At 34.5% G+C, this 26,040-nt stretch overlaps 1 protein-coding gene, 1 long non-coding RNA gene and 1 pseudogene across 2 annotated transcripts; 1 reads left to right on the forward strand and 2 right to left on the reverse strand.

Annotated features, from left to right (window-relative positions):
* Positions 1-1,416: 1,416 nt before the first annotated feature.
* Positions 1,417-13,659, reverse strand: LOC148579166 (uncharacterized). Its single transcript, XR_015905400.1, has 2 exons — positions 13,107-13,659; positions 1,417-3,690 (listed from the first exon to the last, which is right to left on the reverse strand). It is a non-coding gene; the product is annotated as an uncharacterized LOC148579166 (long non-coding RNA).
* Positions 13,660-18,458: 4,799 nt separating this feature from the next.
* LOC107620133 (GDSL esterase/lipase At2g42990-like) lies at positions 18,459-23,267 on the forward strand (annotated as a pseudogene).
* Positions 23,268-24,095: 828 nt separating this feature from the next.
* Positions 24,096-25,715, reverse strand: LOC107623061 (glutathione S-transferase F9). The gene is made up of 3 exons (XM_016325197.2): positions 25,258-25,715; positions 25,060-25,108; positions 24,096-24,711 (listed from the first exon to the last, which is right to left on the reverse strand). Exons 1-3 carry the CDS (start codon positions 25,399-25,401, stop codon positions 24,257-24,259), a joined length of 648 nt encoding a protein of 215 aa, XP_016180683.1. The 5' UTR covers positions 25,402-25,715; the 3' UTR covers positions 24,096-24,256.
* Positions 25,716-26,040: the final 325 nt, after the last annotated feature.

Below are 26,040 nucleotides of genomic sequence, written 5' to 3' on the forward strand. Positions count from 1 at the left end.
GACTATCGAGCACTTAACAAGGTAACCATCAAGAACAAATACCCCATTCCTTTGATAGCCGATTTGTTTGATCAACTTGGTAGATATAAGTGGTTCTCAAAGCTAGATTTGAGGTCAGGATATCACCAAGTGAGAATTGCCGATGGTGATGAACCTAAGACCACGTGTGTCACAAGGTATGGATCGTATGAGTGGTTGGTGATGCCTTTTGGCTTGACCAATGCTCCTGCGACCTTCTGTACCTTGATGAACGAGATTTTTCGACCTTACCTTGATCGGTTTGTAGTGGTCTACTTGGATGACATTGTTGTCTATAGCAATACTTTGGAGGAACATGTAGAACACTTACGAACCGTGTTCAAGATCTTGCGAGAGAATAACCTATATGTGAAGAAGGAAAAGTGTTCCTTTGCAAGGGAGAAGTCCACTTCTTGGGACACATCATTAAAGATGGAACTCTCTGCATGGATCAAGGAAAAGTGAAGGCTATCAAAGAGTGGGAACCTCCAAACAAGGTATCTGAATTGAGGTCATTCCTTGGGTTGGCTAATTACTATTGGAGGTTTATCAAGGGATAATCCGCCAAGGCTGCACCATTAACTGATCTTCTCAAGAAGAACCACTCTTGGGAATGGTCAAAGGAGTGTCAAAAGGCTTTTGATGAGTTAAAGGCTGCTATCACAGAAGGACCAGTACTAGCACTACCCGACTACTTAAAGGTGTTTGAAGTCCACACTGATGCTTCTGACTACGCTATTAGAGGAGTTCTGATGCAAGAAGGACATCCTATTGCCTTTGAGAGTCGCAAGTTGAATGATACAGAGAGGCGATACACTGTCCAAGAGAAGGAGATGACCGCGGTGGTGCATTGTCTGAGAACTTGGCGTCACTACTTGCTTGGTTCACACTTCATCGTCAAGACAGACAATGTGACTACAAGCTACTTCCAAACTCAAAAGAAGTTAAGCCCCAAACAAGCTAGGTGGCAAGACTTCTTGGCTGAGTTTGATTTCGAATTCGAATACAAGTCAGGCAAGACTAATGTGGTAGCAGATGCGCTGAGTCGCAAGGCTGAGTTAGCGGCCATTTCTATGGTTGAAGGAGATATTATGCATATCATCAAGGAAGGGTTGCATCACGATCCATTAGCCAAGAAGTTGGTGGAGTTGGCTAGAGAAGGTAAGACCAAAAAATTTTGGTTAGAAAACGACCTTCTCTACACTAAAGGAAGAAGACTATACGTCCCTAAATGGGAAAATCTAAGAAGAAAATTAGTGAGGGAATGCCACGACACCAAGTGGGCTGGTCACCAAGGTTAGCGAAGGACCTTGGCACTCATTGAATCTTCTTATTATTGGCCTCAAATGAGAGATGAAGTGGAGAGCTATGTGAAGACTTGTCTTGTGTGCCAACAAGATAAGATTGAAAACAAGACACCAAGCGGGTTGTTGGAACCTCTGCCTCCATCAGAGCGACCGTGGGAAAGTGTCTCTCTAGATTTCATCTCTGCCTTACCGAAGTCCGAGGGGTTTGGATCTATTCTCGTGGTAGTGGATCGATTTTCGAAGTATGCTACCTTTATACCTGCCCCTACTGACTGCACTGCAGAGGAATCAGCACGACTATTCTTCAAGAATGTGGTGAAGTACTGGGGATTGCCTAAGAGCATCATTAGTGATCGAGATCCACGCTTCACAGAACGACTATGGACAGAGCTGTTCAAACTCCTTGGGTCGGAGCTTCATTTCTTAACAAGCTTCCATCCTCAAACCGATGGACAGACTGAGAGAGTGAATGCCTTACTTGAGTGTTACTTGAGGCATTTTGTAAGCACTAATCAGAAGGGTTGGACAAAACTCTTAGACATTGCTCAATTCTCATACAATCTGCAAAGGAGTGAGTCTACAGGAAAGAGCCCATTCGAGATTGTGACTGGATAACAGCTGCTTACACCTCACTCTCTTTCTTCCTCTTACTCAGGGAAGAGCCCTGGAGCTTATCATATGATTAAGTCATGGGAAGAACAAGCAGATGTCACTCGTTCTTACCTCGACAAAGCTGCCAAGAGGATGAAGAAATTGGCAGATAAGAAGAGGAGGCATGCAAGCTATCAAGTGGGAGACAAAGTAATGATCAAACTTCTTCCACAACAATTCAAAACCTTTCGCAAGGTTCATAAGGGCTTAATCCGCAAATACGAAGGGCCATTTGAGATCATTGGACGTGTTGGGAAGGTTGCTTACAAAGTACAACTCCCTCCCTCTGTGAAGATCCACCCGGTCTTCCATGTGAGTATGTTTAAACCATATCATGGAGACTAAGACGAACCGAGTAGAGGTGACTCAAGTCGCGCTCCGCCTGTGGTAATTAGATCCTTTGATAAAGAAATCGAAGAGATCTTAGCTAATCGCATCGTGCGACGAAGAGGGGTGCCACCAAGTATCCAATACTTGATCAAGTGGAAAGAGCTCCCGATAACCGAAGCTAGTTGGGAAACTCGCGAAGACCTGTGGCAATTCCAAGAACACCTAGAGCGCTATCATGAACAGAACGCGACGAGGACGTCTGCGCATTAGGTGGGGGAGAATGTCACGGTAAATTTTAGAAGGTTAGATTTAACAGTGTTTGTATGGTTTTCTAGAGTGTTTGAGAATACTCTAGATGGTTCCGGAACGTTCTAGAATGTCCTAGAAGGTCCCGGAATACCCTAGAAGGTTCTAGAAGACTCTGGAAGGTCATAGAGTATTCTAGAAGAGTGTAGATGTATATAGAAGTATAAAGAGTGGTATGGAATGATCTAGAAACATTTAGAGAGTTGTGGTAGGATAGATATTTGTAAAGAAGGTTCTGGATGATTAATCTGGACCGTTGACTAGATTTAATCCTAACCATCCATTGAGGAGGTGGATGGCTATAAATAGGGGTGAGAGTTAGAGTTTGGGTGTGTGTGAATCATTTGTAACCACACTTGAGCAATAAAGTGTTCTTCCACCAAAGCTTCCTTTCTCTTGTGTTCTCTTGTATTCTTAGCTTTCTTGCTAAGTATTGAGGGTTAGGCTGACTTGGTCTTAGCTCAAGAGGTTGAGTAAGTCCGAGTGCCGGCACGGTAGCGTTGGAGTGTGTCCAAGGCCGTGACATCCCGCTCCCAATTAGAGATACCTCTACTTCTTTGTCTGCTTATTTCACTTTCACAGAAATTCCTACCATTGTATTGTTGCCTACTAATAGAATCTCCATTGCACAGTTGGTGCAGATGGTTATATGCAGTTGATTAAGGAGGTTACAACTAAGTTGTCGATATATTTACCAAATTCTTTGAACAGTTTGAGACTTGAGGGGTAGAAGACAACTGCTATTGAGATTCTATAGTAGTTTTATTGGCAGGTTCCTGATTGGGTCATTGTCCTCGACAGCAATCTTGGCAATACAAGTATTGAATTCTTTAAAATTTTCTTGAATACTCATACAACTAAATAATTTTTTTTTGTTAAGTATGATTTTAGTTCTTAAGGTATAGGTCGAAAATTTTTTTCGTCCCCAACTTTTTTTTGCATACAAAATCGTCCACAAGGTTTAACTTGATTTTTAAATTGTCCTTCGGACCAAAATACCCTTCTTCTTCTTCACCAAAATACCCAATTTATATTCTTCTCCATCACAGCAACATCTCTTCTTCTTCTTTTTCTTCTTCTTTTTCATCACATCATCAGTAACAACAACAATAAAATCAGAAGCAGAACCAATGTAATAAACATAAAAAATAGAATCAGAAATAGAAGCAGAAACAAAAGTGAAAAAACAAATCTGCATTTCAAATATAAAAAATCAAAACACAATTCATTTCAACTAGTAGCAACAACAGAAGAAATAAATGAAAGATCAGAACTAGAAGCAAAATCAAAATCAGAAGAAACAAAATCAGAAGCACAACAACAATAAAATTAGAATCAGAAGCAGAAGAAACAGCAGAAGAACAATGGAATCAGAGACAACAACATCAATGGAATTAGAATCAGAAATAATGTGATTAACAAAATCAACAAATCAATAATGTAATTAACAAAATCAACAAATTAGAAACAGAATTAGAACCCTAGGGAGGAGCAGCAGCGAGGACGCGAAGCGGTGGTGAGGGCAGTAGCAGTGGTAGTGGCAGAGCACGACGGCGACGAGGCACCCCTCTTCCTCTCCTTGACTGTGCATTTTCTCTCTCTTCACGACCTCCTCGACGGCGGCAAGGCGCGGGACATCACCTCCTTCCTCTTCCTCTCTCTAGTGCATCACTGGCTCGCATCTCCTCTCTTCTTCGCGAGCTCTCTCTTCCTCTGGTTTTGATTCCCGACGGCGACGGTGGTTCCAAGCCTCGCCGGCGCCGTCCCCCTTTTCTCCCTCTTCCTTTCTTTCCCTTCTTCCCTTCCTTGTGATTCCCTTTCTCCCTCTCGTTATTTTTTTTTATTTTATAATTTTTATATTTAGGAGTAATTTGACAATAAATTTTAAGATTTTAAGTAAAAAACACAATTTTAAAATTAAGTTAAACCTTAGAAACGATTTTGTATGTAAAAATAGGTTGAGAACAAAATTTTTTTTATCTATATCTTAAAGACCAAAATCATACTTAACTATTTTTTTATTACTGTTAATTCCTTCTTTGAACAAACTTATATATTATCGATGGATATGTCTATTCCTATTTTTATTTGATACAACAATTATATAAAAAAAGCTAATACAAATAACATGAATAATGAAAAAGTAGTTGATGTGATTGAAGACGTTTTTACCAACAATATCAACGAACTTATTCTTGCGAACCGTGCATCTTGAAACGATTAGAACATGAGGGAGGATATTAGAGAGATCATAAATTCAGAAGAGATGATTATGGCAATGATTATAGTAATGATGAGCTCTTAATTATCTAAAAGATTTAATCTGAAGTGAAAACAGAAGAGGACGTCGCTGGCATAGTGAAAGCACAAGAAAAGAAAGACGAGGCGATATACAACAGCGAAATAGAAGCAATATGCGGCAGTAAAAAAAAGACATAAGAACCAAGAGAAAGAGGCAACATGCTACGGCAAAACAAAAGCAGAAGAAAGAGGAGGAGGCAACCAAATGAATAGGAACTATAGTGGGGTTTTACTCTAGTTATTTTAAAGGAACAATTATACTATGTATAAAAAAAATTTAGCTGCTAATCAAATACTACATAAGAATTCGTATTCAGTGTTTATAAAAATTTTTGAATGATGTTGTTGTATACAAGTTTGGTTATTTGTGTAACACCCTAGCCTTCAGCACGTCATGATCGTACTAAGAATAAGGCGTTACGACTCTATTTTTCTTTTATTAGCTATTTAATATTGAGCCTCTACACAATAACTGATCGATAGATTTTAAGAAAAAAAAAATTCCTTTTAGTTTGGTATATACTTCAACTCAACTATGTCAGATAAACATATACTCACATAATTAATATTAATACATAATAATTATTCATACAAGACTTAAATACAACCTACCCCTCTGTAAAAATACAACACTTTTCAACATCAAGGGCGAGGGGAAATAAACCCAAAAGCAACTAGCCAAACAAGCCTTCTATTCGTCCGTAGCTTTTCAATTAGCCATCTTGTCTGTACCTCTAAAAATGATTTTTTTAAAAAACTTTGGAGTGAGAACAAAGCCACACGTTCTTAGTAGGGAATGTGAATGCCGCAAAAAAACAGAGTAAATACAAATAGCTAGCTCATATCACAAAAACAATTTCACTTAAAACTGCTTTAAATTCCTTTCTTTAAATCACGTTACTTAAACAAAATCCCAGTCACATAAACAATTCCTTATCCATAAACAACATTCCTAAATACATTATCAAGACCACAACACAAGTAAAGTATCTATAAAGCACACGGGCACATCACCAAAATAACAGCACAATCACAAATAAATAAAAATAAAGCAAACACAATCAAATGTAAATGCGCAAACAAGATGATGCATGCCTGTTCCTAGCGCAGACCATGAGCTCATGCGTTGGTTGTCTACCCGCAACCCGACGTTACTCGGAGTGAACTCCGAATATGGTCCCTTTACTGTGTCAATTAGACACCTTGGCATCACGGTTACCCGTGTCAATTAGGCCTCATTATAATAACAGTTCAATGTGTATCACAGTAAGGAACAGTGCTATCAATTAGGCGAACATTCCCGCATTAGCAATCTCAGGCTATCAATTAGGCGGGCAATTTCGCATTAGCAGTTGGCACAAGGCCCATTTAACATACAATTCTCATTCATTTATTCCATTCATGACTTTTCATTTTCTTTCATTTCATTATACTGTTATGGTTGCTCTAGTATCCTTACTGTTAGGGCAGAATTGAATGTAGAAGATAAGGGTAGAAGGAAAGAACAGAGTAACTGAACAGAGGAAGGAATTATCGATGTGATAATTACCCCACTGACAGAATAACTATTATAGATTTAAATGAAAGAAAAACAAGAATAATTGACTTTCGAGAGGTCAATTCTCTCCTACTAGATTTTCACTCCACTTATTTCCTGCCTACTAGCTTTTCCAGCCTTCCTATTTATAATATCTACTCCTATAACTACTGTCCTAAAGATGTGGAGTTTCAAAATTTAAAATTCATTTTGCTACTTTTTCTCCTCTCCTTTTATAAGTATACTTAAAAGGAGTTAAATCCCTATTATCTCTCTGGTTTGTTGCAATACCCCCCTCCCATGAAGAGCCACCTTGTCCTCAAGGTGGAAAGAGGGAAATGTTGTTTGTAATGTTGCTGCTGACTCCCAAGTGTTCTCGAAATCTAGCAGTTCTTTCCATTTGATAAGGACCTCAAGATCTCCCTGATTGTTGTAGCGGCTGTCAACGGCGTGTTCAGGTTCGACCAGCAATTCCCCTTCTTCCGTGAGTGCTTCGGGTAATGGTTGAGGATGTAAGGAGGGTCCAACACTTTTCTTCAACTAGGAAATATGAAAAACAGGGTGTATTCTTGCGGTGTCAGGCAATTTCAGCCTGTAGGCCACTGCCCCAATCCTTTCTAGCACCTCAAAAGGACCATAAAACCTTGCACCCAACTTCTGATTTGATCTGGTCGCCAAGGACTTCATCCGATATGGTTGAAGTTTGAGATACACAAAGTCCCCTACTGCAAAAGACACATCACGTCTTTTCTTGTCTGCACTTTGTCTCATTCTGTTCTGAGCCTTATTAAGTTGAAATTGAATTTCATCCAGCATCTGATTTCGTTCCTCCAATAAGACCCTCACTTCCTCCACTGAAGATTCCATCCCTCCTCGTAATAAAGCTGGAGGTTCCCTGCCATATAACGCTCGAAAAGGTGTCATCCGAATAGAGCCATGGTATGAGGTATTATACCAAAACTCTGCCCAAGAAAGCCACGCTGGCCATTGTTTAGGTTTAGCACCAGTTAAGCATCGCAGGTAGGTTTCTAAGCATTTATTCACCGCCTCAGTTTGGCCGTCAGTCTGTGGGTGATAGGCCAAGGACATCTTCAAAGTAGTACCGGCCTGTTTAAAAACTTCAGTCCAGAAAGCACTCATGAATATTTTGTCTCGATCGGAGACAATTGAAGATGGAATACCATGGAGGCGTACCACTTCCTTAATGAACAAAACAGCAACATCCTTCGCCGTAAAGGGATGTGAAAGTGGGAAGAAATGAGCATATTTAGTCATGCGATCCACCACCACAAATATCGTATCCATCCCTTTGGCTTTGGGTAATCCTCCTATGAAATCCGTTGAGATGTCAGCCCATACATTGGAAGGAATCGGCAGCGGTTGTAGGAGACCAGCAGGTTGCAAGGTAGAGTGCTTGTTCTGCTGACAAATTTCACAGCTTTTAATAAAGTTCATCACTGCTGCCTTCATACCCTCCCAGTAAAGGATAGCAGAAATCCTCTTGTAAGTTCTAAAGAAGCCCGAATGGCCACCCAGCTTGGAGCTATGAAATTCCATCAGAATTTTTGGAATCCATTTAGAGGTTTTTGCAAGCACTAGCCTCCCTTTATATTTGAGTTTTCCATTCATTAATGCAAAACCGGGTGTAGTTTCTTCCCCCATCAATAACTTCTGCATAATCCCATTTAATTTCTCATCAGCCAATACTTCAGCCTCCATATCATCCCACTCTGCTGCCATGGAAAAAGACAGGGAGGAGAAATGAAATTTCCTAGAAAGGGCATCAGCCACCCTGTTCTCTGTCCCTGCCTTATATTTAATGTCAAAATTGTATCCCAGTAACTTGGATAACCATTTCTGCTGGCCTTCATCTGCGACTCGCTGATCTAATAAAAACTTCAAGGACTGTTGATCAGTAAAAACCGTGAATTGCTGTCCCATGAGATAGTGTTTCCATTTTTGAACAGCTAGGACAATTGCCATCAACTCTCTTTCGTAGACAGATTTCCGCTGGGCTGTTTCCGAGAGTTTTTGGCTCATAAAAGCAATTGGCCGACCCTCCTGCATCAAGACAGCACCCACACCCTTTCCAGAGGTATCGGTTTCCAGCTGGAAGGGTTTAGAAAAGCAAGGAACGGCTAAAACCGGAACTGAGACCATAGCTGTTTTGAGCATTTGAAAAGCAGATTCAGCATCCTTACCCCAATTAAAAGAGTCCTTTTTGAGAAGTTGGGTGAGAGGAGCAGCAATAGCACCATACCCCTTTACAAAACGCCGATAATATCCGGTTAAGCCCAAGAAACCCCTCAAGCTGCGAATATCTTTTGGTGGAGGCCAGTCAAGCATATCTCTGAGTTTCTTAGGATCAGCCGCCACCCCTTCGGCAGAGATAACGTGGCCAAGGTACTCAATGCTCGTTGCTTCAAAACAGTACTTCTTTTTATTTACCAATAAACTGTGCTGTCTTAGTACCTCAAAAATATTCTGCAAATGACCTCTGTGGCTAATGAGATCCTTGCTATAAATAAGGATGTCATCGAAGAAAACTAGAGCAAATTTTCTGAGAAACGGACGAAGTACAGTGTTCATGAGAGCTTGAAAAGTGGATGGAGCATTTGTGAGGCCAAAAGGCATTACAAGGAATTCGTAATGGCCGTCGTGGGTGCGGAAAGCTGTCTTATGAATATCCTCCTCCTTCATTCGAATTTGATGATATCCGGATTTGAGATCCAATTTGGAAAACACTGTTGCACCATCGAGCTCATCCAATAGCTCCTCTATAATAGGAATAGGAAATTTGTCTGGCACCGTGATCTTATTGAGGGCCCTATAGTCGACGCAAAACCGCCACCCACCATCCTTTTTCTTTACCAGAATTACCGGGCTCGAGAAGGGGCTTGTGCTGGGCCGAATAATCCCAATCTGCAGTATTTCATCAATTATTTTTTTCATTTCTGCCTTCTGATAATGTGGATATCTGTAAGGTCTAATGTTTGGAATCTCTGCACTGTCTTTTAATACGATAGCATGGTCGTGAGTTCTTTGTGGAGGAAGACTAGATGGGGACTGAAAGACATCCTCAAATCGCTGCAAAATTGCCAAAGTGGCTGACGAAACAGATAGTTGGGCTTCTGTAGAATCGGCAATGAACACAGGGGTTACGAGAAAGCCCTCTTCATTATTTCTCAGGGCATTTAAAGTCACTTTTGCACTAGCTCGACTTCTCCCTAAAGAGGGATCACCTTGCAAGGTCACCTTCTTCCCATTCAACATCCAGCTCAAGGATAAGGCATTATAATCCCCTTCAAATTTGCCCAAACTAGCAATCCACCTTGCACCCAAAACTACTTCAGAACGTCCCAATTCCATCACCAAGAAATCCGCCACAATAGAAAGTCCTTGTACCAATATTTCCACTTTTTCACAGCCCCCTAACCCTTGCTCGATTGCTCCATTTCCAACCTCAATTCGGAAAGGAGGCAGGTGTACCAATGGCAAACCCAGTATAGAGACGAGAGAAGATGAAATAAAATTTGCCTCAGCCCCTGGGTCAACCAATACGACCACCTCAACACCGTTTATAGTAGCTCGTACCTTCAAAGTTTGGTGTGATGTAAGTCCCCAATAACTTAGAGAAGAGAGACGAAGAGAAAGACTGTTAATGGTCACTACAGGTTCCTCCGAGGCCGAATCTTCGCAACAATCCTCGGGTTGTTCCTCCTCCTCCCCCAAGAGAATGAGTTGTTGATGTCTGAACTTGCATGCGTGGCCAGGATTCCACTTGTCCCTGCATCGGAAACAGAGACCTTTGCGCTGTCTCTCACTCCATTCCTCATGTGAAATCCATCGTGATAAAGGCTTTGTTATGTTAGTGGTGGAAGGAGCCGAGGAAGTATTGGATTCTATTTTACTATGTGGGATGGGTGTGGGCTGTTTAGTTACTGAAGGGGATTGTGAAGTGGGCTGAGCCCAATTATTGGACCTGGCCCCGCTCCAGCCCAGACGGTTAGTATTTTCATATCGTCTTCCTCCTGGGTGCGTTCCTTCTTCACGCCACGCTTCATTCCTCGACTCTAACATCATGGCCCTATCCATCAGCGCCTGGAGGTTTTCAAACTCGGCAACTCGCATCTCCGCTTTGATCGACGGTTTGAGTCCTTCATGGAACATGCACAACAAAGTATCTCCTTCCAAATGTCTATGTGCCCTAGCCGCTATCTCAAAGTCCCTCCGATACTCCATAACCGACCCATGTTGTCTCACTTGCAATAATGGCGCAAGAGGATTCGCATCTGCACCTGGCTCAAATCGTTTGAGCAAATCATGTTTAAAACGAATCCATGAAGGGAAGGTGGATTGAGACTCCCACCATTCAAACCACGTTAGAGCTTCCCCATGAAGTGCAAGCACCGCGTACTCGAGTTTCTCTTCCACCTGAATCCTCGATATGCGAAAATAACGATCCATTCGAACCAACCACCCACTCGCATCCGAGCCATCAAAGGAAGGAATGTCCACTCTGCGATTGAGATCACCCCTGTTTGGAGTTGGATCTCGCTGACGTCCGCCACCCGAATCGTTGATGCGTGAGTTCCCACTGCTCGAATCCTGTTGTGGAATTCGCATCACCAATTCATCCATCCTTTTCGTCATCGTTTCCATTATTCTGTTTTGTTCAGATCGAAACTCATTCAACTGTTTCTCCAGACTCTCAACCCGATCCTCCATCGCACCTCCGCTGCGTGTGGAAACCATTCACAGGAAGAAGCCCAGATCGAACTTCTGATACCAATTGTTAAGCCGGCGTCCACGGCGGCTTCACTCTATCGACACTGACCCAATGGTAGCCACTTTGCTATGGTCTATCAGTATTCGGTATTCACCTTAATCCAGCCTATAGGTAGCTCTTTCCATGGCGCCGACAACCATGCTCTGATACCATTGTTATGGTTGCTCTAGTATCCTTACTGTTAGGGCAGAATTGAATGTAGAAGATAAGGGTAGAAGGAAAGAACAGAGTAACTGAACAGAGGAAGGAATTATCGATGTGATAATTACCCCACTGACAGAATAACTATTATAGATTTAAATGAAAGAAAAACAAGAATAATTGACTTTCGAGAGGTCAATTCTCTCCTACTAGATTTTCACTCCACTTATTTCCTGCCTACTAGCTTTTCCAGTCTTCCTATTTATAATATCTACTCCTATAACTACTGTCCTAAAGATGTGGAGTTTCAAAATTTAAAATTCAGTTTGCTACTTTTTCTCCTCTCCTTTTATAAGTATACTTAAAAGGAGTTAAATCCCTATTATCTCTCTGGTTTGTTGCATATACCTCTGCATCACCAATTACATACTCATACCTCCGCATCACCATATTATTAAACATACCTCCGCATCACCGCTTAACTATATATACCTCCGCATCACCAATTAACTTTAAACCCTTCCTAGTTGTTATAGTACTAATGATTTAAAAGCAAAACTTGGTGTTGAGGTAATTTGGTCACAATAAAAACTTGTACCATCTCTCTTAAAATTCTGTTATTGTTTCCTAAGAAAATGCAGAAAAACAGCAGCAAGTAGTAAGTTTGATAAATTCCTTAAAAATCCAATTTTTACCCAATGCCTTTCAAAATTCACGACCTCAAACAAGACTCTTTTAGCTTTCTATTGAATCAAATTCCAGATTAATACCATGTGATATGAAAAAGTTATGAAGTGAGAAACACAGCCATGCCTTTTAGAATTCGATTTCGAAAATCCAGTGAGCTATCTATACTCTTTTCAACATATCTACTTGGTTAAATAGGGTATTGACATGAAATTTAAAATGAAGATTGTGGACACAGAAAGCTTGAAAATGCCGTTGGTTTCAGCTCAAATACTTACCAGAATTGAAAGTTAAGTGAGTTGGAAGTTAGTGCTTCTGCAGTAAAGAAACAGAATTTTCTGCAGAAACCATCAATCTTCAAAAATTCATTTCTCCCAAACCACTCATCAATAAATTCTGAATTTTTTGAGATGCTCAAAACACATTAAAGTTTCATAGAAAAATAGTTTCATTCAAAATTATGACCTAGACTGCTCCCAGAAATTGATTCTTTCTACTGTCATGTATGCAGAAATTCTGCCTTAAGCATTTCCAACAACCTTACTTATCAAAAACCACATTTGAACTTATAACCCTTCCAAAATCACACGTTTAACCTCTTGTCAGTTATTCGAAATTGTCTTCATTGCCAACACAGCCCAAGAACCCAGAATCAACAATTTACACGATTTCAAGTACTTAAACATCATCAAACCTTTACTTTTCTACATAATGCCAAGCATAATTTTCCATATACACTCATCAATTCACACCAGCAAGCTCAGCAACAAAAGTAACACCATTTATCCTATCTCTTACAACATTCAGTACGCAAAATCATCATAAACAGATACTAGCAACAAGTATAACTTCAAAATACACACCATCATCATTAATAATTACTACATTAAATCATCAAATCAATCACCAACTACAGATATAATTCAACTCAACTCCGTCAATTATTCACACAAAGCAACCATAAACCATTTGCAGTTACTCAGTTAATTTTAGTAGCATTCATGAGTTAAAACCTTTACTTTTAAAACAAATCTCTTACCTCAATTGGTCGAACTTCGAAATTAACCCAACAAACCCTCTTTTGTTTTGAATCAGCAGCGGCGACACCCCAATGCAGTCGGAACAACAGCGGCAGTAGCATCAATTGAAACAGCAGCAACGCCAATCACCTATGGTGGTGGCAGTAACAGCAGCTCCGATGTAGAACCAAGGTAGCAGCAGTAGCTTGTCCTCTCCAACAGTGGTTCTCACAGCAGCGCCATAAGCTCTATTGGGTAAAGAAGATAGGGTTCAGTCATGGTGGAGTGAAGCAGTAATTAGAAACGGCAACACCCACAACAGCAGCAGCCCCAGTGGCATCTCTTTTCACTCTTGACAATAACGATGATGGCAATAGCAGCGTGGTCTTCCTCTTTTCCCACCATGTGCAGCAGCGACACCAACCCCTCCTTTCCTCTCCGCGACAGCGACGGCGCCGGGAGCGATGACACCTAGCCCCGACGGCGGCGAGCCTCCCCTCCCTTCCTTCTTCTCGGATGCCCTCTGCTTTCTCTCAGATCGCTCTCTCCCTTTCTTTTGTTTTCTTTCTGTGTGTGTGTTTGTTTTAGTTGTGTTGTGTGTATAACTAGGGAGACTTGGCAGTGGGTGAGGCGGTGAGAAGAATGAGCGTGGCTCACTGAGAGGTGACCACGTGGGGAGTACGTGTGTGAGTTGGATAATAGGGGTTATGGTTAGTGAAATTAGGGTTTGAAATTGGGAATTTTAGATACTTTAGTAATTTTAATAAAATTAAAAGTAACAGAGTAATAATTTGAAATCAAATTTAATTAAATAATTTTTATAAAAATACTATTTAGTTATCAACTTACAATTTATTTTTTAAATAAAGATTCTAATTCAATAATTAGAGATAATATCATTAATTTTTTTTAAAATTATAAAATAAAGTTCAAAATCTAATTATTCAAATTAGCGCATATAAAATCCTCTTGTTTTTAAATCACTAAAGCTTTAAATCAATAATTAAAAGTACTCAATTAATACAAAATTTTTTGAAAATATGCTTTCGAATAAATAAAATAAATCATAAATAATTTATTATTTAATTTTCAAAATCTGGGTCTTACAATTTGCGTTATGGCAGGTTTATTTGTTCTATTGTAATAAGTTTGATTATATTATTTTGGTGGCTAATTACTTTGTAAAAACAAAAAAATATGAAATAATTCAACAATATATTTTATCTTATATTTTTAAAATATTAGTGACTAACTAATGATAAAAAATAATAAATTCTGTCTCTAACATTTCTCAATAAAAAATAAAATTCAAGTACTATATGAATTCCATCTTAAATTTTTTTTGTGTGTTGGAAAATGAGAAGTGAAAAATTTTGGAATCAAATTGAATTCTAAATCAATTTTGGAATAAGTCATATAAAATGAGAATTAGAATGATTTAAAAATTAATTTTTATGTTTAAATAGTAAACTAGTGAGAATTAAATTAATTTGAATTTAAAATGTTGCATTTTTATCCTTTTCCCTTCAATTATATTGCATAATCCACCACCGTTTTTCAATAGCTGTGGCTCATTGTCAACTTATTGTTGAATCAATGTCCACCGCCTAAAGGACACAAAAATAATTCCTCAATTGTAATACCTGCTAACTAGGATCCAATTGGAATACTTGATGTAACGAGAGTACGTCTCCCTACAAATATACCTGATTTTCACGTAGTTTTTTTTTTTTTTTCTGGTCTTCGGCTCATTTGTATACCAAAAAAATATTATATCAAAAGAGAAGAAAGAGAAATTGAAATAAGAAATCAAACAAATTTAGGAGATTTAAAAAATCAAATTAATTCTAAACACTAAGTACTTGATTAAGATTTTAATTTGATATTAAAAATTACATTTTGAATAATTTTAGGCAATTATAATTTCATTACTAGAGGAGTAGGAAAAAACTGAACATGAACAAGTATGTGAAAAAACAGAGACATTCTACATAGAAACCAAAAAATAGCTATAGTATAAGATACGATGCTTATGAAAAAAAATGATTATTAAGTTATAACATGTTTGATTATTTTATTATGTTAAATTTAGTTATTTTAGTGGTTGAATATTTTTTTAAAAAATATATGAAGTAATATACCAAAAAAATACATAAATATATAATAATTCATTTAATGGTAAATTTTTTTTTGTAATTTTATACAATGACTAAATATTTCTTTAATTCTAAGATATTTTAAAATTATTTTTTGATGTGAATTATTTTCTTTCGTCTATCACACAATTAAAATAAAATGTTTAATGAACAGAGTATAAACCGACTTTTATTTATTTTTAACTTTTGAATTTATCAGAATTTAATGTCTACAGGCCCTGTAATAAATACATTGATAAATTTAAGAAAACATTAGCTGTGTAATATAACTACCTATATTTATGAGTGGCCCATTGCCCCATTCTTTTGGTCTATGGTATCTGTGTTACCATCCCCTTAACTTATCTTTTGTTAGATTAGGTCCATAACGTATTAAATTTACCGTGAACCTTTAATTATCTGTCAACTTCAAAATCAAATCATCCATCTTTATTATTTATCTTCTTAACTTTTTGTATGTTTGATGATTCATTATTCCAATTACTCAATCTATCAAAATTTCTTACCAAAATTATTTTTTTATCCAATATTTCTCGAAAGCCTTATTACTCATAATATTTAATCATGCACGCAGTTCAATATATCTTAGTGAGTAACTAATTTGTTTAAATTTTGTTCAAAATAAAGATAAATCAAATTTGTATCATAATTTCAATTCAAAAAATAAACATAATTTCATTTTGTGAGTTGCACAATAAATTTATAGTAATATTAAATAGCTCAAAGTAATAAAATAAAGTTTAAACATGTCTTCGTAAATAAGAAAAATCACATAAAAAAAAAATAATAAATAATTTGTATTAAAATGCGTAAAAATACAAAAAAAAAATTGAATGAAACTAGCAGAAATATAAAATTTAAGAAAATATAAATTGTGAAATGATAAATTGCAAAATTTATAAAGATAAAAAAATAGAATACAAAAATATAAATAGAACAAAAATTAAATTTGTTCTAAACTCTCACGTGCATTGACAATGTATCCTTCCTTTCATCAGTATAATCCAAAATTTTTCAGAGTACATGTGTTTATATAATAGAATGAAAATATGGCTTGACTCCAACTTCTTTATATATTTATAGACATAATACATTTATAGAAGAAACTAGACTGGTGACATTAAATTTTCATGTTGCATGATCTTCTAAATTCTTAATCATTATTTTAGTTGTTGCTTTCTGCTCAAATCTTCATTCTTATCCAAAAACCCATGTGGATTGTTCTATAAATCTTTTGACAGACAACCAAGTCTTTACCAAAAAATGTTCGTATTTATGAACAATCTTTTCATTTTTTCGACCTTGACTAATTGTCTCAACATTCAACTAATTATCCTTAGTTTTCAGATAACAAATTTTTCCTTGAAGCATTTGATATTAGTATTTAAATTTATTGAAGTTCTTGAACTGATAGTAAAAAGAGATTATATTAGAGAGAACTGAATTGAGAAAAATTATAATTTCTTAAAATGCAAGTAATGCAAAGAAAATGAGTTATGATTTTGTTTGGTACACTACCCCTGAAGCACGGCTATATATAGAATATAACAAACTCGATGAGAGGTCTAACTAACACTAACTATCATTGACCTATTCTAACTAATTTAGTTGAAGATTCTTTATTAGTTGCACTTCTCTTATCAGTCCCTCAAAATCAAGGGAGATTTGTGAATGACCTTTAGTTTGTACTTAAGATAGAGGTTTTGTATAGACGTCAGTTACCTAGTGAGTTCTTGCAACATGGACAATTTTTCAATTTTTGTTGATTAACTCTGTTTCAAACATGATAGGATTAGCCAAAATTTGGACAGCACTTAAAGATATGCTTGAATGATTTTCAATGAGTGATTAATGGATTACTCGTGAATTTAATACATTTATTTATAACAAATACGATTTCAAGTGTAATGAATGTGCAATACTGCAAAGCATCTATGAAAAAATTATCTATAATGAGTAGGATTAAACTATGGTTCAACACCAAATTGTGAGATCTTATTAGATGATGTCATTGGTTTTAGAATTGGTTTTGCATTTTTCATTCCAGCACTTAAAAGAAAATATAATTTGATTGTTTCAATCTCAAGAAAATAATTAAAAGTACCAAACTGATAAAAACCTAATGGTTGAATCATAAAAATATTTTTATTTAATTTTTTTTTTAAAATGACATTATTAAAACTTAAATTGTTAAGAATAAATTTCTTAAAGATCTAGTAAAAAATAACTATCCAACTCTCATTTTATTATTATCTTTGATTTTCACTTTATCTATTAATCGTCATATCTTTTTTCTCATCAATAACAGACAATATTCATTCCCATATATACTAATTAGTTTTCTAATTTTATAAACATTTATTTATAAAACAAATTATTTAGAAAAAAAGTAAATACTTACTTGAAAACATAAAGAGTAGTAAGAAAAAGTATTAAACTAAAACATTTTCTTTTGGCTCTAATTTGTTCTAGTTTTTGGTCTTTTTGGTAATGGCTGTGTATGTGACAAACATCTCAAAAGTTTTCCACCTAAATTAAAGGTATATACTATGTTTGGTATTGAATTGGAAGTAGCCATGTCTGTATCTCTTCCTTTTCTTTTTTTTTTCTCTAATTTTTTAATGTATGGTTATAATTAATTTTGTAGTGGCTGGGGTATACAAGGAGTACATAAGGTTAATCACCTAACAAATATTATTTTAGATTTTTATTTTTTAGTTAAATTAATTTATATTTTAATTAGTATATACTAAAGTGACTAACTAATTACAATTAAGTCTATATCTATTGTTATGAAAAATGATCTAGATAACAGTATTGATTATACACTTATTTTTTCAAGATTAAATCTACAATTTATAAAAGTTATTCATTATAGACGATTTTCTTAGTGCAACTGTTAATTTGTGATAGTTAACGTTTTTTCCCTCTTATTAAACAAGACAACTGCCTGTCCTCCTCAATAAATAGCATACTTGTCACAAGTACCTCTCTGTCTGCAGTATTATGCACTCAATATAGGATTTCTGTCACAAAAGCATAATCAATATTATTATCATGGAAAAAATTTTGTGTTATTCATTATTTCTGTTTCAAATTCATTTCCTTTCACATAGCAGCAGGGCCAATAATAATAATAATAATTATAACAAAAACAAGGTTCCAGCAATAATAGTGTTTGGAGACTCATCAGTTGATTCTGGTAACAACAACTTCATTCCAACAATTGCAATGAGCAACTTTGAGCCTTATGGACGTGATTTTCCTGATGGAAACTCAACAGGGAGATTCTCAAATGGAAAAATTGCCCCTGATTTTATCTCTGGAGCCTTTGGTCTTAGGCCAATTGTTCCTGCATATTTAGATCCGTCTTATAGTATTTCAGACTATTAAACTACTCTTCTACTTTAGCTCATGACAACAATAAAGAAGTATCATGGCCCACAAATTCAGCCCAACAGAATACAAAAATTCAATTTTAATTTTAGTCTTTATTATCTTATCTTTATCTTATTTTTAACTGTTCTTATCTTATCTTTATTTGCTTTTATCTTTCATAGGACAATACTCTATATATATTTAGTTTTACCCTCATAGTTTACAATACACTTCAGTACAATTCAATCAATCAATAATCAATAAAATTTCTTCATCTTTTATTTTCTTATTCTTTCACAATTTTATCATGGTATCAGAGCTATGGTATCCTCCTTGAGAAGGATATATAAGTTATCATCTTTTCGGTGAGAAATCACCATGCTTCTTTTTCAACTTCCTCCCACAATAAATAATCATAGATTTAGTTACATGCATCCAAGTGAAAATTCTACCACAGTTTTGATTATCCCGGTTCTTTACTAGCAATTCCGTCTGCGCCTTCTTCTAGCATTTCATCTGCAACTTCTTCCGGGAGTTTCGTCAGTATTCTGTTTCAGCAATTCAATCTGCATCTGTTCTAGCAGCTCAATGTGCATCTGTTCTAGCAGTTCCATCTGCACTCTTATTGCGCCATACGCGCCCTCTAAAGATCAATCTTGTTGCGTTTTACACGCTTATTTTTTTATTTTTTATTTTTTCATTCTTTTTTTTATGAAGATCGCTGCTTGCTCTCTCTCCCTCAAGCACAGCATCTCCTTTTATGTATTTTTGCCGTCGGCAACTCAAGTTCCGCCGCACGCAATTGTTTAAAGATCGCTGCTCAAGTACAGCATCTCCTTTTATGTATTTTTGTCGTCGGCAGCTCAAGCTCCGCTGCACGCAATTATTTAAAGATCGCTGCTCAAGCACAGCATCTCCTTTTATATTTTTGCCGCCGGCAGCTCAAGCTCCGCCGCACGCAGTTTTTGAAGATTGCTGCTCAAGCACAGCATCTCCTTTTATATTTTTGCAGTAGGCAGCTCAAGCTCTGCCGCACGCATCTTCCTCCGCGTCACCACGTCAGACGCGCTTTTCTCAACAATTTCATTAGGAACTTATCCAAGCTGTGGATTATTGACATCTTCCATCCACCAGCTTGCGGGGGCGTATTAAACTACTCTTCTACTTTAGCTCATGACAACAATAAAGAAGTATCATGGCCCACAAATTCAGCCCAACAGAATACAAAAATTCAATTTTAATTTTAGTCTTTATTATCTTATCTTTATCTTATTTTTATCTGTTCTTATCTTATCTTTATTTGCTTTTATCTTTCATAGGACAATACTCTATATATATTTAGTTTTACCCTCATAGTTTACAATACACTTCAGTACAATTCAATCAATCAATAATCAATAAAATTTCTTCATCTTTTATTTTCTTATTCTTTCACAATTTTATCACAGACTTTGCTAATGGTGTTTGTTTTGCATCTGTTGGAACTGGATTTGACAATGCTACTTCAAATGTTGTTGTAAGTGTGTGTTACTACTTCCACTCTATCTATTTTGCAATAGAAATTACTCTTAGTAAATGTATTGTTATCAAAAGAAATAAAACTACAAATTAAGAGCCAAAGATAAAGAGATATAGATAGATAAAGAACAAAAATAATATTTGTGAATTATTTTAATAGATGTCACAGTAGAATCTTTTTGTATCATATGTATGGTATGAAAAGTCACCAAAAAATATGTATGGTATGAATATATATCTGATTATAGTCCAATCAGCAAATTATCATTTTTATATCAAAAAATTTGTATTTCAATAAAATAACTCATAGAGATTCTAAATTAAAGAAAGATACCCTGATTTTTTTAAAATTTAAAATTTTGACAAAATATTACCAAATCTCATTTAAATAACACTAATTTTTTTTCTCTCTTAAAAATTGTATTTCTAAATGAAAAACTTATTGTTAATTGCTACGTATTACAAGGAAAATCTCCTTTATAAAGCAAAGTTGAACTAATATACTTTGTGCATAATAATTTTTTTTTTCATGATTTAATTTTTGTTTTAAAAATTACTAAAACCATTATTTTTAGAAGGAAATTTAATTATTTTATATTATTTTACAGGATGTGATACCTCTATGGAAAGAAATTGAGTACTACAAGGAGTACCAAAGAAAATTAAGGGCACATCTTGGTGAGGAGAAAGCTAATGAAATATTCAAAGAAGCATTATATTTAGTTAGCATAGGTACAAATGATTTCCTAGAGAACTATTACACACTCCCTCAACGTAGGTGCCAATTCAGTGAAGTTTAACAATACGAGGATTTTTTAATTGGATTAGCTGAAATTTTTTTTAAGGAAATATATCATCTTGGAGCAAGAAAAATTTCTCTGATAGGGTTGCCTCCTATGGGGTGTTTGCCATTGGAAAGAGCCATAAACATTATGGAGTTTCATAGTTGCGTGGAGGAATACAATAATGTGGTTTTGGAATTTAATGGTAAATTGGGATGGTTAGTGAGTAAGCTTGACAAGGACCTTCCTGGCTTCAATTAGTTGATGCAAATGCATATGATATCCTATTGCAGATTATTACACAGCCTACTCGTTTTGGTAAGTCCATTATCAATTATTATTAGCCATCCTTGTAAAGTTTATAGCTTTATTTTTTTTTAATCTCAAGTATATTCATCTCCTTTTTCCCTCAAGTTAAAGAAAGTAATTGACCTTAGATTATGCTTATGCATTAGAAAAGTAAATGATTATTTTAACTTTTTAAAAAAATTTAATTTTAATAAAACATTTTTAAAAATAATTAAAAAAATTGATATTTTGTCCCATCAAATATAATGTTAGCTTGATAAAATGCACTAAAAATAAAAAATATACTTGAAAAATGATTTTAAAGATTAGATTTCTATGCAATGTTTGAAAAACTTCCTTACAAAAATAGATCTTTTTATCATTTAAATTTGGTAATTTCCCACTAAGTGAATTTGTTTTAGCAATTGTGTTTTTGTAAATGGCAAATATTTCAAAAAAAAATTGAAAAAGGTATGAAGATTGAATATTTTCTTGGGTTTTTATATGTACATTTTAAGTATTCAAATGTTTCAAAAACAAAATAGATCAAACAGATGATTTGTTCTTATAAAAGAATTGTGTATTTTATCAAATTGTGATCATTTTTAAAAATTAAATATAAAATCTTTTTTGGATAGTCATTCCGTCAAAAACTTAAATCTTTTGGAGGACCAAAATCCAAAATAATAGTTTATTTGCACAAAAAATATCGTGATCGAAATACTGAGAAAGAGATAAAAAAAAAAAAAACTTTTTGTGTTTAACAATAAAATTTTTTGCATTTTTGTCTCGTCTTAATTGTCAAACAAGTTTTGTATTTGTTATCTATATATTTCTATCTTATAAATAGAATTCAAACATATCCATCCAGTAACTTTTGGTCTTTAGCGTTTGACATAAAATACTACAATTATAAAGAATAATGTATTATTTTTTATCTCCTAAATTTTTGAAAAGTTTAAAATTACTTTTAATTTATCATATCATTTATTTAATTTTTTTTCTAATATTTCAAATACGTTTCAATTTTATTATGGGAATTAAAACAAAGATGCTAGTATCAGTGATAGTCAACCTAACAAATTATGATTTGGGATCCTAACTGCACATAACGAAAAATAAAATAAAAAAGTTGATTATCTTTTTGTAAGGTTAAAGCATGATTTAAGAAATTGTAGTCCAAAGATATTATTAGTAACTCATAGTTTACTTCTCTATATTATTAAGGTTTTTGAAAAGAAAAAAAATGCTATTTTAGTTCTTAATGTTTGAATAAAAAATTTTTAATTTGGTTTCTAATATTTTAAATATTTTATTTGAGTCTCAACAAAATTTAAATGAATTAAATGTTATTCTACCAAAATAGTATTTTATCTTTTTTAAAAATAAATTTCTATTTTTCAAAACTAAAATCACTTCGTTTTGTGTTTAATAAATAAAAAATTATTTGCTTATACTTATAACTTTTAAATATTACCGCTTTTAAATATTACAGGTGCTTTTAAGAGCATTATATTTATTAAAATTAAAAAAATTTAAATATAACATTATATATTAATAAATATCTAAATTTACTTTTATATTTATATATGTTACAATTTTTAAAAAATATATTTTTCGAAAACAAACTTTGATAAACTATTTTTCAAAACAAATGAAAGCATAGTCCGTTAATATTCAGCCATGGTGAAATGCAGTTATTTAAATGACATGAAATATTAGACTAAATTCATTTATTTATTTGTTTGTTTATTTATTGGTAAGTTATGGTGAAATGCAGTTATTTAAATGAAATGAAATATCAGACCAAATTTATTTATTTATTTGTAAATATTTTAAAATATTCAGGTTTTGAGGTTGCGCAAGTGGGATGTTGTGGAACAGGGAGATTTGAGATGAGTTATTTATGCGACCCAAAAAGTCCATTTACATGCTCAGATGCAAATAAATATGTATTTTGGGATGCCTTTCACCCTTCCGAGAAAACAAGTCAGATAGTCTCTAACTATTTAATTGAAAAATATTTAGCAAAGTTCCGTTAATTTTACACACGGACCAATATGTCCTTCCAATTTCAATACTATAGGTGTATTGGACTACTCAATAATTGATCAAATTATTAATTTTGTAAACGGCGGCTACAAAATTATTTTTGTTTAATTTGCATCACTTTTTGCGACGATTTTTTCTACTCGGTTAGACATTTGTCACGGATCCTACAGTGGTTAAAAACATTGTTTGTACTTAGATTTGTATGTAATTCTCAAAAGTTATAATATTTGTTTCAAGAGTCACACTATAATTCAGATTTAAATTGATAAAGAAATTAAGAGATACTTTTTCGTTTATTACAAGGTGTGATTCTATGTTAAATATGTACAATACAGAATAAACTATGTTTGATTTTTATGATTAGTCTAATAAAAAAAATATTGTTGGGCGATAAAGAAATACAATAGTAGCCACATGTGTATCAAAATTATCACTTGTCAAGATCATGCTAAACTGAATTTAAAGATGATTGTAGAAGCGATAAAATCATTGATTGAAACTAACCTATCTTTAAAGGTAAAATCTATGATTGCTGAAATCTAGTCCAAGTTCAATTATATGATACGTTTAATCGTTATCACAAATCATGGTCATGGATGGACGCAATGCGACATATGCTGCACATGCTTTGTTTATGGATGAATTTGTTCTATTTTCGTTGTATGGGACAACAATACTTTCTCCTCCTCAGTTGATACTTATTAGATTATTCAAATTTAATGCTTACTTGAGCGAATTTCATTGTTCTATTCCAGCCAAAAATGTTATCTTTAATTTCTTATTTTACATTCTCAACTGATGTTGCTAAATGATAATAGAGGTATTCAACCGAAGCTCCAACAACACAAGATATTTATTCTCATTTCTCATGTAATAACTTATTGCACACCCATCATGATAAACACACAAAAGCAATCTAGAAAAACAAATTATGATCCTTATTGGTAGCATGGTAGCTTTATCTGATTATGTTCTTAACTAGATCATAGAAACAAATTAGACAGGGTACTTGTGTTGATCAAGAACCTTCTTCCAAGAGGGCCTGTTGCTAATATCATCCCACCAAGCACTCACATGCTTCCTTTCTCTAACCAAATTCCCTCTCCCGGTTTGGTTCACAAGATAATGACCAAACGCCAGATGGCTAAGATCCGCAAGGCTGAAGAAATCCCCAGCTAAGTACTTGGCTTTCGACAACCTCTCCTCGTATATGTCAAGAACCTTGGCAATCTTTTCGTCGCTCTCTTGAACCGCTTTTGCATCTGAGGGAACACCCAGAATTGGGGCAAATAGAATATTCTCCACTAATTTGTAGATTGGAGGTTGGAAATTGTAGGCTTCAACTTCAAGCCATTGTTCCACTAGACCCCTTTCTTCTATTGTCTTTCCTAGCAATTCAGTCCCTTGATCTCTGTACTTTTCGGCATAGTACCTGATTATTGCACGAGATTCTGCAGAATTGGTTTCACAAAGTGCATTAGAATGAATTTAAATGAAAGATTCTACATCAGTTTCAAGATTTTTATTATTTCGATTCTCTTAATACCTATAAATACTCTTTTGTATTGTATCATTCTACACAACTTGAATAGACACAAATCCTTTTTTCTATTGCTCTCTCGGCAACACATACCATTATCATCTTGCTAGATTCCACACTTTCGTCAAATTAACTATCACATTTCTTTCATCCATCCAACTAAAATTATTTTATAAAACTAAATTACTAAGCATGGCACTTAAAAAAGGGAAAGAGAAAGGAAAATTGACGAAATTTGTACGGAGTTGAGTGAGCTAACCATAGAGAGTATAATCACCATCTTGAATAACAGGAAGAACTCCAAAAGGCTGCACAATTAGGAGAGGAAAAGGTACCACCGTATAATTATACATAAAAAAAAAAAAATAAAAAGAAGGAAGAAATCTTGAAACCACATAAAGCAAACAGAAGGTAAAAAAGAGGTTCAGTTAGAAGAACAAAAAATTAGAAGTTGGACCTGTAACTTGAGGAACTCAGGTTCCTTATGTTCCCCCTTGAAAAGATCAACATCCACTGTTTCAAACTCAACTTGTTTCTCAATCAGACACACTAGCACCCGTTTTGGGGAAGCATATGCTGGACCATACACCTTTACTACCATACTTGGTTGTTATCGAATTTTTCGTGAACAAGGTTAAGGTTTAGATTCAGGAATTCTATGTATGTTGGGTGGTGTGACTATGTAGATAACTAGATACGTTGCACAACTTTATAGTACCCTCCTGGCTCCTGTAGGCCAAAACAGTTATCAATTTTTTGGAAATTGTTCAAAGAGAATTAGATTACGGAAACAAATTAGAATTGGATTCGGTGACTTGGGGAATATTGCCACCAATTCGTTTCATATGAAGGGCTGCTCAGGACACTCAGATACAGAAACAATGTATTTAACAGAGGGATATAAATAAAAATAATATGTTGAGAGAGATTAAATTAATATATTTTATGTCTATTTTAATAAAAATATAAAAATATTAAAAAAGTATATAATTTATTTTTTATTTTTATTATTATATTTTTAATTAAATTAATTTATCAAAAATTAAAAATTAATCATATTTATTATGTAATTATTTTATTAATAATTTTTGTCAATAATTAATGTTGTAAAATATTAATTGACAATATATATAATACTTGATGCATGTGTAATTAAATATTAACAAAATATATTTATAAAATTTATTTAGTTTTTGTCAATAATTGACAAAATAATTTTTGTCAATAATTTATTTTTGTC

This window comes from Arachis ipaensis, chromosome B10 (genome assembly GCF_059453495.1).
Source record: "Arachis ipaensis isolate K30076 ecotype BB chromosome B10, ASM5945349v1, whole genome shotgun sequence".
NCBI lineage: Eukaryota > Viridiplantae > Streptophyta > Magnoliopsida > Fabales > Fabaceae > Arachis > Arachis ipaensis.